We start from the raw sequence: 12,768 nt of genomic DNA on the forward strand, positions 1-12,768 counted from the left end.
GAGTGATTTCACAAGTGGCTTAAGCCAGTGCATGACTGAGCTGCTGTTGCAACACAGGTACTTCCACACTCCTCCCAGCACAGATCCCACTGGTTATCCTGAAACCTGCCTGGCAGCAGAGGTTCTAAGCTGGATGGTGTTTAAAGCGGAAGCAGGAACAGGTGACTGAGGGCAAGGCAGAGCTGTGACTGCCCTTTAGCCTGCTGACACGGTTTTAAGTAAAACCAACCTGGCACCACACCCAGAAGTGATGCTCTCCCTCCCTTATTTCCCAGTGGAGTTGTTTGTTGTGTTTAAGTTTTCCCTGTCCCTAAATCTTCATGTATTTGTGCACAATCACAGCAGCCTGGGCACAGCCTCCTTCACAATGCTCAAAACCATGGAATCACTGAATCCTTAAGGTTGGAAAAGACTCCCAAGATCATCAACTCAACCCAGCAGCCCCACCATGGTCACCACTAAACCACATCCTCAAGTGCCACATCCACACGTTTTCTGAACACTTCCAGGGATGGTGACTCCACCACTGCCCTGAGAAGCCCCCTCCAATGCTTTACAACCCTTTCTGTGAAGAAGTTTTCTCTAACACCCAACCTAAATCTCCCCTGGCTCAGCCTGAGGCCATCCCCTCTCCTCCTGTCCCTGTTCCCTGGGAGCAGAGCCTGATGCCCGCGGCTGTCCCCTCCTGTCAGGGAGTTGTGCAGAGCCACAGGGTCCCCCCTGAACCTCCTTTTCTCCAGGCTGAGCCCCTTTCCCAGCTCCCTCAGTTGCTCCTGGGACTCCAGCCCCCTCCCAGCTCTCTTCCCTTCTCTGGACATGCTCCAGCCCTTCAATGTCCTTTTTGTCATGAGAGGCCCAAAACAGCTCCCAGGATTTGAGGTGGGGTCTCAGCAGTGCCCAGCACGGTACAGAGCTTCCCACAGGTCTCACCCTACAAGGAATGAAACTGGTTTGTCTCAGGATAAAAGGCTGGAGAGATGAGGAACTGAGGCACTTGGAAAGCTGACATGTGTGGGCAGAGAGGAAACCAAAGCAGGATTTGCATATTTTCCTGCACAGGTCACTATTGCAGGTGCAGCCAGAGCACAGGAACTGCATCATTTGAAGTTAATGAGGCAGCTGGGCCAACAGTGAGGCCAATCTATCTCTCCCTGTATTCACAGCCAGCACTGCTCAAAGGCCTCATGGATCACTGCTTCCCAGGTGCAAGGGGCCACACTTGTCCACTCTGCATGGGCCCTGCTCTGCTGAGGGAATGGGGAAAGCAGCTCAGCAGCCAGGAGACAGCAAACACCTCTCCCTCGCAGCTTCAGCCCTTCCCTCCCCGTGTAATACAACGGAACTGAGCAGTGAAGTGAAGTGAAAAAACCCAACCCTATTAGGTGTTTTTCTCCATCAGCTGTTGTTCTAAAACTGCCCAGTTCTTCCTGGCTGGGAGGAAGGCAGGGAAGTTGCTCCCGTTTTTAAGAGCTGAGGAAGCAGCAGCCTCGGGTATCACAAAGAGCAGCCACTCGAGGCTCCCTGGAGCAGCACAGCTCCCTCCTGCCACCTCCTGCCTCCCTGCCTAACTGCAGCAAAGCCAGGCAAGGACACCCCAGTGCTTGGACAGACACACGAGCTTTTCTAACCAGCTCCGGGTCCAGATACTCAGAACGGTGTCTTATTACAAGTATTTTCGGCTTTCAAAGCCCTTCTTCAAAACTGAAGGATTCTGTGCTCCCCGATATCCCAACATCCCAGAATTCCACTGCGTGTTCTGATGCTGAGCAGGCTGGGGATCCAAACCTTCCAAAGGGCCCTGTGAAAACTGGGGGCTTATAAAAAAGAGGAAAGAGGACTTTTTACACTGTTATGGAATGACAGGACAAGGGGGAATGGCTTCCCCCGGCCAGAGGGAAGGGGCAGATGGGATATTGGGAAGGAATTCTTGGCTGTGAGGGTGAGGAGGCCCTGGCACAGGTTACCTAGAGAAGCTCATTTTAAAATATCCTAAATTCATGTGGAAAAGAAAGAAAGAAAAGTAACAGCCTGACCCCATCCAATCTGACTGTGCAGGGCAGGTTTTTATGGTGCCCAGAAAACTCTTCCGATTGTAACAAACCTTGAATTTTGCCCAGAATTCACATTCTACCTCTAGCTTTTAGTTCTCCTGTGTGGCAGCTGCCAGATATAAAAATGCCACAAGAACAAGTGACAAGGACCTTGCCCAGAGAGCTGAGGGAAAGGCACAAAACAGACCGAGGATGCCACCAACTCTCCTGGTAAGGAAAGGAAAAAGCTCCTGTGCAAAGGTACCCCAAACAGTGCTCTGCTCTATCAAACTCCACATCTGAGCAGGTTCTTCATTCTTTCTCCTAGTGCTGGGCTCCCTCAAAAGAAGTTTTGTGATATTTTGCAGTTACAACAGGCTCCTTGGGAAGGTTCCTCCGTTCATTACAACCAAGGATAAATAAACAGAAAACTTGTAAGAAAAGATTTGACCACCAGGAGAAAGTTACCTTAGCATGGGAATCCAGAAAGGAAAAGATGAGAAAAAGGGTTTGGCACATTGTTGCCAAGGCTCTGAGATTGCTCCTTAAAAGGAAATCCCTTATTTCTCATTTTTTCTGTGATTCACTAAAGAACATGAGCTTTTCTATGTCCCTCAAGTAGATGAGCTGGGCAGCTCAGGATAAATGAACCCAGCTCACTCCAGACACCTGAGTGTCAAATACTGGATTTTCCTACCATTGCAGAGCAAAAAAAAATTAAGTTGTACTTGCTTTATCCCCTTAAGGGAAGCCACTGCTCTTCTAAAGGCTTAAGCAAAGATTTCCCAGTCACTGCCACTGTGAACAGAGCACAAATGTCACTGGGAATAAAAAAGGTGTTGTTCCATCACTTACTTTAGCAACCTGGCAGCCTGGTGACCCCACAGCTCCGGAGCAGCAGCTGTAGTGGGTTTCCCACCCACCTGGCACTGAAAGAGCAAGAGATGAAGGGTCAAGGAGAAGAGTCTTGTTAACAAGAGACCTGAACTTCAGCTTTCACGTGCAGATCCCCTGGATGAGCACAACAATAAGGTGTCAAACACAAAGGGAAAATAACTGTGGATTCACAGGCAGCATTCTAAAGAGTTTAAGTCTCTGGTACTCAGCCAGACAAACTCCAGAAGCCACTTGGATGCTGATGGAAAACCAGAGCAGAGCTCAAACTAGGTTAGTGCCTTGCTGCAAATGAATTCAACCAAGATCAGTGAACTCTCCTGGGAGTGACAGACCTCTAGTGCTCCCAGACAGCCTTTTAAAAGGCTCATTTTTTTCAAAAAACATAGGAAGGTTTTTTCCTTTTACTTTTCTGAACCAAGATGAGGCACCTCTGCTGCAGACCCAGCGTCACATTTTGGGGACCGCCAAGCCCGGCAGCTCTTTGCGAGGCCATTTCAGTGACAGGCACAGGAACTGTCACCACCGGGGAGCGTGACAAGCCCCAAAATCAAGCTCAGAGCTGAGAAGACTCTGTGCTCGAAGCTGGAGCACAGGCAGCACGGGCCAATCCCCCCGGCAGGGCCGTACCTCTCTGCTTGCGCAGCCGCCCCCAGTGATGGACACACTCCTCCTTGCGGATGCAGCTCCCCGAGGCTGACACCATGTACTCGGTGCCACAGCGACAGCAGATCCTGCACGAGGCTTGGGGACAGGAGACAAACAACAGCCACGTCACTGGAAACCCCTCACCTGCTTAACCTGGCCAAAGCAAAGTAAATCACAATCGCTCAAGCCCCAAATGCTGGTAAATGACGTTTTCTGATAGAAAGGATTCCAAATGTTGTTCCAAACTCCTATAGAGGCACAGCAACCCCTCTGAAATCTGCCCCCAAACACTTCCCAGAGGCAAACACAAAGACTCTCCAGTGGCTTTGGTCCGCATCAGCTGCCCCCCAGTTCCATCAAGGTTTGCTGCATTGTTTCTCCAGGCACAGCAAATTACGCTGGAGTCTAACACAGTTATTTTAAGAAACAGGATAAATAAGTCATTCTTCGGACACCAGAGCTAATGAAGCCTGGTTTCCAGGGGATCTGTGCCTTGTCACTTCCAAATGACATTTTAGCTCTTCCAGGGCACAGCTTTTCTGTCAGGATTTTCCAGCAGCTAAACCCAGGAACACTTAGGGCAGGGCCTGGCCTCCTACCACCACCTCTGCTTTTACTGCCCAAAATTTGGGGAAGGGAGATGCAAAAAGCTACTATGAAGGAGCTAACATTCTTCTGATCTCCATGCAATTCCGTGGGTTTTGGTGTGAGCATTAAAGCTGTTAGCACATTCACAGCTCTGCCCATCACCAGCCCTGTGGCACAGGGCAAGCAACAGCTTTAGTTAAACAAGGAGAAATTCAAAGATCTTGCAACATCTGCAGGGCTCTACAGGAATAAAACCTGGAACACGAGCTCAGGATCCTATAAAGGAGCTGGCTGGTTCCCTGGAAAAAAGGGCTCTCACAAATACAGCACTCGACTGTTAATGCAAGAGAGCTTTTGCCCAGGTTGCTTCAGCAACCACAGGACAAATGTAGGCACAAGGTGTTAACATGGATGAGCACTTAACACACTTTAGTGAGGTCTCTCCACACAGATGCTCAGGGGAGCGTGGCAAAGCACCTCAAAAGAAATCCCCAGTCTGGGTTTTATCCCTGCTGCAGCACAGCCTGCTTTAGTCAGGGGCTGAGGAGCAGAAATCTTGCCATGTGTTCAGAAAATTTGGAGGAGGACCCCACCCTGTCCTGAGGAAACCTGTGGGATCAAGGCCAGGCTGGGCACAGGTTGGAGCAACCCAGTCTGGTGGAAGGTGTTCCAGGCGGTGGAATGAGACGGGCTTTAAAGTCCCTTCCAATCCAAATTATTTTGCGGTTTTATGATCATTTTGTCCAGCTGCAAAAAGGGCTCTGGGGAACTATTTGGCCCAGCAGTGCCACGAGATCAAACAGAAAACTGCAATCCAGAGCAGCTCAGCACTGCAAAGCCAGCCTGACCCAGTGTCAGTTCTTATCCCACTACAACAGCAGCTCTCACAGACAGAGACAGAAAAAAATTCTTCCCCTGGGAGAGGGGAGGGTCACCAAGTACAGAACAGGAGCCTTTCCAACCTGCTCAGCTGCTGTTCTTTGGCAGCACAGAATCATGGAATTGCTAAGGTTGGAAAAGACCTTTAAGATTAAGTCCAAGCATCAGCACCACCCCCGGGATAACCACTAAACCATGTACCCAAGGGCCACAACATCCACATGTTTTTTGAACATTTATGGGGATGATGACTCCCCCACTGCCCTGGGCAGCCTGTTCAACGCTTCACAACCATTTCCATGAAGAAATTTTCCCTTATATCCAATCTAAACCTCCCCTGGTGTGACTTGAGGCCATTTTCTTTCATCCTGTCACCTGGGAATTACAAATTAGAAACCTCCTTCAGCCCCACAGACTATAAACTCTGGGTCGAAAATAGCATTCTCAGGATGTGAAAGCTGAAGAAACTCTCCATTACCCTGACATTACTATGCACTACAGTGCAATAGATGATGCTTGAATTGACGTGGAAATCCTGCGCAGAGCACCAGGGATTCCTCCATGCAGGAATGCAGCAGAATTCTGCAGCCACACTCCCCGTCACAACAGGAGCAAAGGCTCCACCCTGAGACTTTTACACAACCAGAACAGGTAGCTCCAGCTGTACCCAGAAAATCCTGCGGAAGGAAAAGAACCAGCAGAGCTTACAGTCAATCACTTTCTTCTCCTCTGCAGTGAAGAGCACGGCACGTCCGGCCTTCTCGGGGTGCGGCATTGGGTACCCGTTCTCCTTGAGCTGCTCCTCAGTCATCAGGTACTCCTTGAGGCGCCGGTACAGGGCAGCTCCTGCACACAAACACGGTGCTCAGCTCTCCTCACCAAAGCACTGCCTGCTCCTCTGCCTGCACCAAGTCTCCTGCCTTGAAGAACTGCCCCTGCCAGTCTGACCTTGTTTCCTCTGCCTCAGCTCAGGATGGACAGGGGAATAGGTGTCGGGTGCTCATTTTTAAAATCTGGTCATTAGTGCGCAAGGTGATTTTTGAACTCCTTGAACAAGGAGCATTAAGTCTGGAAAGCACAGCTGGAACAGAATTCCTCCAAAAGGCCCATCTTCAGCCTTGCTGTTTCTGATAGAACCAACTCAATCGGGGTTGCAAGGGACCATGGAGATCATCCCATTCCCACCCTCTGCCATGGCAGGGACACCTTCCACTGTCCCAGGCTGCTCCAAGCCCCATCCAGCCTGGCCTTGGACACTGCCAGGGATCCAGGGGCAGCCACAGCTGCTCTGGGCACCCTGTGCCAGGGCCTCCCCACCTTCCCAGGGAACAATTCCTTCCCAGTATCCCATCCAGCCCTGCCCTCCGGCAGTGGGAAGCCATTCCCCCTTGTCCTGTCACTAAATGTGAGACTTCTCCCATTTTAATGTCTAAGTGCAACAGCTGATAATTGGTAACACAGCCCACAAACACCCCTCAAAGGCCACCCACAGCTCCCTAAAAACTTAATTATCAGAAGTTTCATCCTGCTACTGATTTCAGGCTGCTCATTTCATTTCACAGAATAATTATAACTTCTTGCACTCTGCTCAATATCTCCTTCGGCTGCTGCGTTAAACCCTTCCAATATTCCTGGGCACCCTTTGATGTTGCTTAGCTGAGCTATACTGGCCCTTTTAAGCTTTCTCAATGTCAATTCCTTCTGCTCCATGGCCTCCCTGGCTCTTCTCTGATCTCCTCCACAATTTCCCTACATCTCTTGGCAACCAAAATACCCATAACTGATTTGAGCCCACATGAAAAATGCTCGTGGCACAACCCTTTGGCTACGATATGACCTTACTGTGACATTGGTGAAAGCGAAACTGAGCCCTGCAGAGATGGAGATTTTTAAGTTTGCCTTTTAATCTGACAGGCACATTGTAAAGAATTGCTTCAGGGCAAGAAAGTTTAAGTAAAATAATGCCCAAAGCACAAGAGGCAGTTCTGAATGGTTATTGATGCTCCATCAAAGCCAGCCAGGCTGCAGCAGTGACCTCACAGCCCCAGCGACGATGGAAGGAGGGCACTGGTCAGCGGTGTCACCATCCCCCAAGGGATTCTGCAGCTCCCTGATGTAGCCAGATAATAACTCCTAACAGAGAAATCCCAGCAGGTCATAAAATCCTGGAATATTCTGAGTGGGAAGGGACCCTCAGGGACCATCAGTGCAGCCCCTGGCCCTGCACAGACACCCCAACAATCCCACTCTGAGCATCCCTGAGAGCGTTGTCCAAACGCTCCTGGAGCTCTGGCAGCCTCGGGGCTGGGACCATTCCCTGGGGAGCCTGGGCAGTGCCCCAGCAGCCTCGGGGGGAAGAACCTTTCCCTGAGCTCCATCCCAAGGCCTGACACAGCTCCAGCCCTTCCTGGGCTCCTGTCCCTGTCCCAGAGCAGAGCTCAGCCCCTGCCCCTCTGCCTCCCCTCGGGCGGAGCTGCAGCCCCCGAGGAGCCTCCCCTCAGTCTCCTCTGCTCCAGCTGAACCAGCCAAGTGCCCTCAGGCTCTCCTCAGACCCTTCCCGAGCTCCGTGTCCCTCCTCTGAACACTCTCCAACAGCTTTGGATCCTTCTGATGTTGTGGTGCCCAAAGTGCCCCCAGGCTCTCCTCAGACCCTTCCCCAGCTCCGTGTCCCTCCTCTGAACACTCTCCAACAGCTTTGGATCCTTCTGATGTTGTGGTGCCCAAAGTGCCCCCACAACTCGAGGTGAATGCACCAGCCTGATTCTGCTCCCCCAGACAGTGTCACACCTCAGCTCCACCCTCACAAGCGACAGCCCAGCAGGAGCAGGGTCTGACCTGTCAGATCCTCGGCTCTCAGGCTCCCTGAGCGGTTCAGAGTAAAGCTGGTCTTGGCAGCAAGCTTCCCTCCCAGCACAGCTTCGTGGGATACCACCTTCTTGTTACTTGTCTCTGCAAGGAGAAGGAAACAGCACGGGGTGACAGAGATCAGGTACCCCGTGGGTGACTTCAGTCCTAGTTTGGGACACTACACATGGGCAAGAGGAGGGCTGTGTTTATCCTCTTGAACTCTTGTTTTGCTCCAGAAATGGATTCTTTGAGCCACATGCTGGCCCAGAATTTCCATCTCAGCACCACAGAGAATTTTCTGTTCACACCATCAACCCACAGCAATTTTAAGGGCAGCAAGGACACTTTTACAGTTCTGCTAGAAACTTGTAGCTCTCTCTGCCCACTCTGCACAGCAAGCCCCCCAACTGACCAAAAGCAAGAGAGGAGCCAGCAAAGAAACAACTTGACCCCATCATATGCTGTGTGAGGGCATCACCCAGCCCCAGGAAGCAGCTTTGATTCTGGGGCCCTGCAGACCAACCTCCCACGCAGGATCTTTCAACTTCTTTCAGAAAGGAGCTTCAGAGCTCTAGAATATGCTCAGCACATCAGATAATGGCAGAGAGGGGCTTTTTACTAATCATTAACTGGCAACCCTCTCCTAAAGGCCAGCCTCCAAGTTCAGCTGCTCTGCCTAATGGCCAGGAACGTAATGAAGACAGAGAGGAAAAAAGGGAAGAGACCAGAGGAAAAAAAAAATTCACAAGAACAGCACAAATTGATTGTTTAATGTACCCTCTCGAGAGCCAATAATGAAATGTCTTAACCCTCTTCGTTTCTCTCTTGAAGCTTAATGTGTGTAACAGATTTCTGTGGTGATGGACGAGTCTATCACTTTGAAGGCATCATGTGAAAGTTACTCCATTAGCAGGGCTTTTCATTTGAAAGAACTTGTGCTAAAAAAACCCCAGACCCGTGTGGCATTATCTCCATTTAGGCTGAGAAAGCCAACAAAGCATTGCAGGACCTGCCTCTTGAAGGCCCATTAAAGCTTGCCAGGCTATAAAAAGCTAAACTGGAGCTGTTTGCCTTTCAGCATAATGCTGCTGAGAAATGGGTTCTGGCTTTTCAAACAAGTTTCTCTCTGTGGTGTGTAATCCCAGCAGGGCTCCAACTGTTAAACTGCAAGGTACCTACTGTTGGTGCTGGCCGGGGAGTTGGGCACCAGGCTGCGCAGCTTCTTCAGGGTGTTCACGGCCACGTTCAGGTAGATGTTGCGGCTGGTGCTGCGCTCATAGGCCACCTTCTCCTCTGCCAGGGCCTGTCAACAGCACAAGTCATCACCACACGCTCTCTTCCCACTGCTCACAGAACCCCAGAATGGTTTGGGTTGGGAGGAATCTCAAAGATCACTTTTTTATTTTCACCTCCCGCTCTCCCAGGTTGTTCCAAGCCCCATCCAACCTAGCCTTGAACACTTCCAGGGATGGGGCAAGCACAGCTTCCATTGCTTTTAGAGAAAAGAAATGTTTGGCTCTTAGAATACTGACTCCAAGCAGGACCACAAAAAAAAAAAAAAAATTGCCTGACAAGGAATTGAGTAATAAAGTGGAACATGGCACCAATATGTACTGGTGTGGGGTCTTGCTCAGGTAAGTAAGAGAAAAAAAAAAGTAGTTTTGTTTTAAACAAAGTGGTGGAAAAAGCACTTTCATGTGAAACTTTCCCAAAGAGATTAATAAAAATTTCCTAATTAGCAAAAAAATATTTTCTTCAAACTTTAACATATTTTAAATTGTTTAACATATTTAAGTCATCCCTTCTCTTTTCCCCAGTATAAAGTCTGCTGCCACCTTGGTGTAAGTATTCCAGAGCTGCTCTTGCCCCCAGGAAAATCTAACCTTGCCATTGTTTTCATCGCGTAATTCTTGATCCTTGTTCTTGGAACAGCCTGGGAAAGGCTCTAGCCCCACTTTAGTGCAGTGCAAGATCTGAACTGGTAAGCAAAGGAGGTTTGGCAAATGGTGACTCCTTGGATGCAACAAGAAGCTGGAAAGGTGGAATCCCACAAAAGAAAACCTCTGGTGTCTGCTTTGTTTTGGAACACAACACACAATGTCCAACATCTACCCACCTAATGGCCAAGGTTTTCCAATAAAATGGATTACCTTCTCAAGTCTGCTTTTGGAAATCGTGCTATACTGCCCTACTGCTAGAAGGCTCCCTAAAAGTCTCCTTAAAAGCCTTCAGAAGCGGCAAGGAACCAATTCCCAACCAATTACATCTATCCCAAACACCTCCCTGTGCTCAATACTTTGATTCCATGAGGTGTTTCTGGCTGCACCAGACCAAAAGGTCTTCAACCACAATGCACATTCCTCTGCATTCCTCTCCTGGGTTATTAAAGGGATCAGGCAAGCTTACCAAATGAAGGGAAAGAAGGGATTTCCTACTGGAAGCCCCCACTGGAATGACACTTTCTGTTGCCCAATCTGGTAATATTTAATGCCAGTTTCCTCAACTGAACTGTTTGTGGATAGTGGTGTTGTCATGGAATCAGGGAATGGTGTGGCTTGGAAGGGACCTTAAAGATCATCTAGTTCCTACCCCCAAGTTTCTGCAAACATAAATCCAGTCCAGTTTTCTGGATTTGCTAGCATTTTAGAAGGTCTTGGGCAAGGCAGAGGATGTCATTCCCTGCTGCAAACTTTATTCCTGAGAAGCAGGGATCTGTACAGACCTTGTCGAAGGCTTCCTGGGAGGAGGAGCAGAATTTCAGGCACTCATCAATGAAGAGATTGAGATACCTCTGACGAATATTGGTTGGGACTTTAGCTCCAAATTCTGTGGGAATAACAGGCCTCTGTAAAGTGGTGCTCTGGAGGTGAGACAGAGAAAGAGGCTGGTCAGGCTCTAGGAGGTTGCTCTGAGGCTCTCCCCCTTCCTGTTATTAATCAAGAGGTGACTTCCTTTTTGAAAATCTGCCCAAAGCCAAACTTAACACGCAGCACTTTTGGTACTAAAAATACCACTTGAGGCTTCACCACCTTCAGTGCTTCAACTCCTTTAGAAAACAGCTGTATTTCACTCTGAAGTCAGCCAGGAGCCAAAGACTCCAGTGGCATTAGTCACACACAGGCATTCCAGAGCAGGGAATGCTGACGTTTCCAGTGAGAGATCCAAGGTTAGGATGGCACCGAGCACCAAAGGCTGAACTGGAGCCACGAACACACAACACCAGTTAGGGGCACCACAGACAGGTTTGGTTCTCTGGCTGTGAAGAGAGAACAGGAGGCCCCTCCTGCCAGGCTGGCAGTCACTTAACCCATCCCACTTCCTGGGGCATTCCTGCAAATTGACTGCAGTGGGAGTTTCCTTCCTTTTTTAATGCCAATCATGATGTTCCTAAAAGGATTTACCCCTTCAATTTAATGGCATGTTCTCTAAAACCTGCATGATGGACTGAGCTATGACCCACCACTGCAGTGTTCCATTTCACACCAGTTTATTCCTCACATCACAGCACACCTGTCTCTTTTTCAGAGAGGAAAATGTACATTCATCTCTGTAACACCCAATTGTTTTGTCAGTTGCTCTCCATCCCACCCAAGAGATATCCATAAACCAACCATCTGCTGCAATCTGGAATAAAAACAGCTCTGTGGAAGATGTGAGCTTGTTCCAAGGGGAGCAACTGGTCCTACCTCAATGGGAAAAGTGCTCCTTTTCCCCAGGGGACTCTCACTTCGATGCCCTGTTCAAGGCATTTTCATTAAATACATAAATTCTCAATCTCTAGTATGATACCCTTAAGCACCTCTGTAACTCTGTTAAACATTTTATCCTTTCAGTTATTTCTCTTATTTTTAATCTGCTTCAAGTTCTATGGTACTATGGTGGCAGTCTGGGTGGGAAAGGAAGAAAATTACTTTTCCCTCTTCTAGAAATAATCAGAGCAAGTTATGACAGATCTTGACACAAAACATCATCAAGAAAGGGATCTTTAATCAAATCCTGGCACTAACCATGTTCTGCCATCCACTCCAGCAGGCAGTTCCTTATGCCATTCCCCAGGCTGCTCCATGAGGAATTCTGCTCTGAATTCTCTTAACAAGTAACAGCTTCCCAGTGCTCATGGAAAGGAGGGACTTAACAGAACCATGGAATGGTTTGGGTGGGAAGGGGGTTTAAAAATCATCCCATTCCCACCCCTTGCCATGGGCAGGGACACCTTCCACTAGCCCAGGCTCCTCCAAGCCCCATCCAGCCTGGCCTTGGACACTTCCAAGGGATCCAGGGGCAGCCACAGCAGTGCCAGGGCCTCCTCACCCTCACAGCCAAGAATTTCTTCCCAGTATCCCATCTAACCCTGCCCTCTGGCAGTGGGGAGCCATTCCCCCTTGTCCTGTCACTTTGCTAAGCAACTCATAGCAAAGGTACCCAAAGGTGGGGCGGAGATCCCAGGGGGTAAAGAGAAACAAAACAGTAACAACTAACAAAGACAAAATAATCTTTTCTTTAAACACCACCAGCAGCACCCAGTTCAGTGATCACATTTAACTGTCTGGGTCACAGAGGGACATCATTCATAACCACCTGCCTCAGTGTGGCCCACAGAGCCTGGGAAGGCCATGAATCCATCCCTGGCTTTTCAGCACGGGAGGCTCCAAGCCCTTGACCCAAACACACCCAGGCCAGTTAGCACGAGAGAAGGCTCAAACTGGAGACAAGTGATCAATATTCACAGAGATCAGAGCAGCACTTAAGTATTTCTACCTTTTTAAGCTCCTATCCCTTGAGTGTTTAATTTTTTACACAATGCTATCTAGGAAAACCACAGGAAGAAACAAACCCACTTCATCAACATAATCAAAACACCACTTTCAGGGAGTGCTAAATT

At 49.2% G+C, this 12,768-nt stretch overlaps 1 protein-coding gene across 2 annotated transcripts in view; it reads right to left on the bottom strand.

Moving 5' to 3' along the window:
* Positions 1–12,768, bottom strand: part of REXO1 (RNA exonuclease 1 homolog) — a 44,001-nt gene that overhangs the window by 8,549 nt on the left and 22,684 nt on the right. For both annotated transcript variants that reach the window (XM_066205401.1, XM_066205400.1), the window contains exons 6-11: positions 10,609–10,746; positions 9,066–9,189; positions 7,875–7,988; positions 5,748–5,885; positions 3,555–3,668; positions 2,886–2,959 (exon numbers count right to left, since the gene is read on the bottom strand). In XM_066205401.1, coding sequence (XP_066061498.1) covers positions 2,886–2,959; positions 3,555–3,668; positions 5,748–5,885; positions 7,875–7,988; positions 9,066–9,189; positions 10,609–10,746 — 702 coding nt within the window. The remainder of the gene's footprint in view (positions 1–2,885; positions 2,960–3,554; positions 3,669–5,747; positions 5,886–7,874; positions 7,989–9,065; positions 9,190–10,608; positions 10,747–12,768) is intronic.

This window comes from Chamaea fasciata, unplaced genomic scaffold (assembly GCF_029207755.1).
Source record: "Chamaea fasciata isolate MVZ Bird 193981 ecotype frontalis unplaced genomic scaffold, bChaFas1.0.hap1 SCAF_28, whole genome shotgun sequence".
NCBI classification, from domain to species: domain Eukaryota; kingdom Metazoa; phylum Chordata; class Aves; order Passeriformes; family Sylviidae; genus Chamaea; species Chamaea fasciata.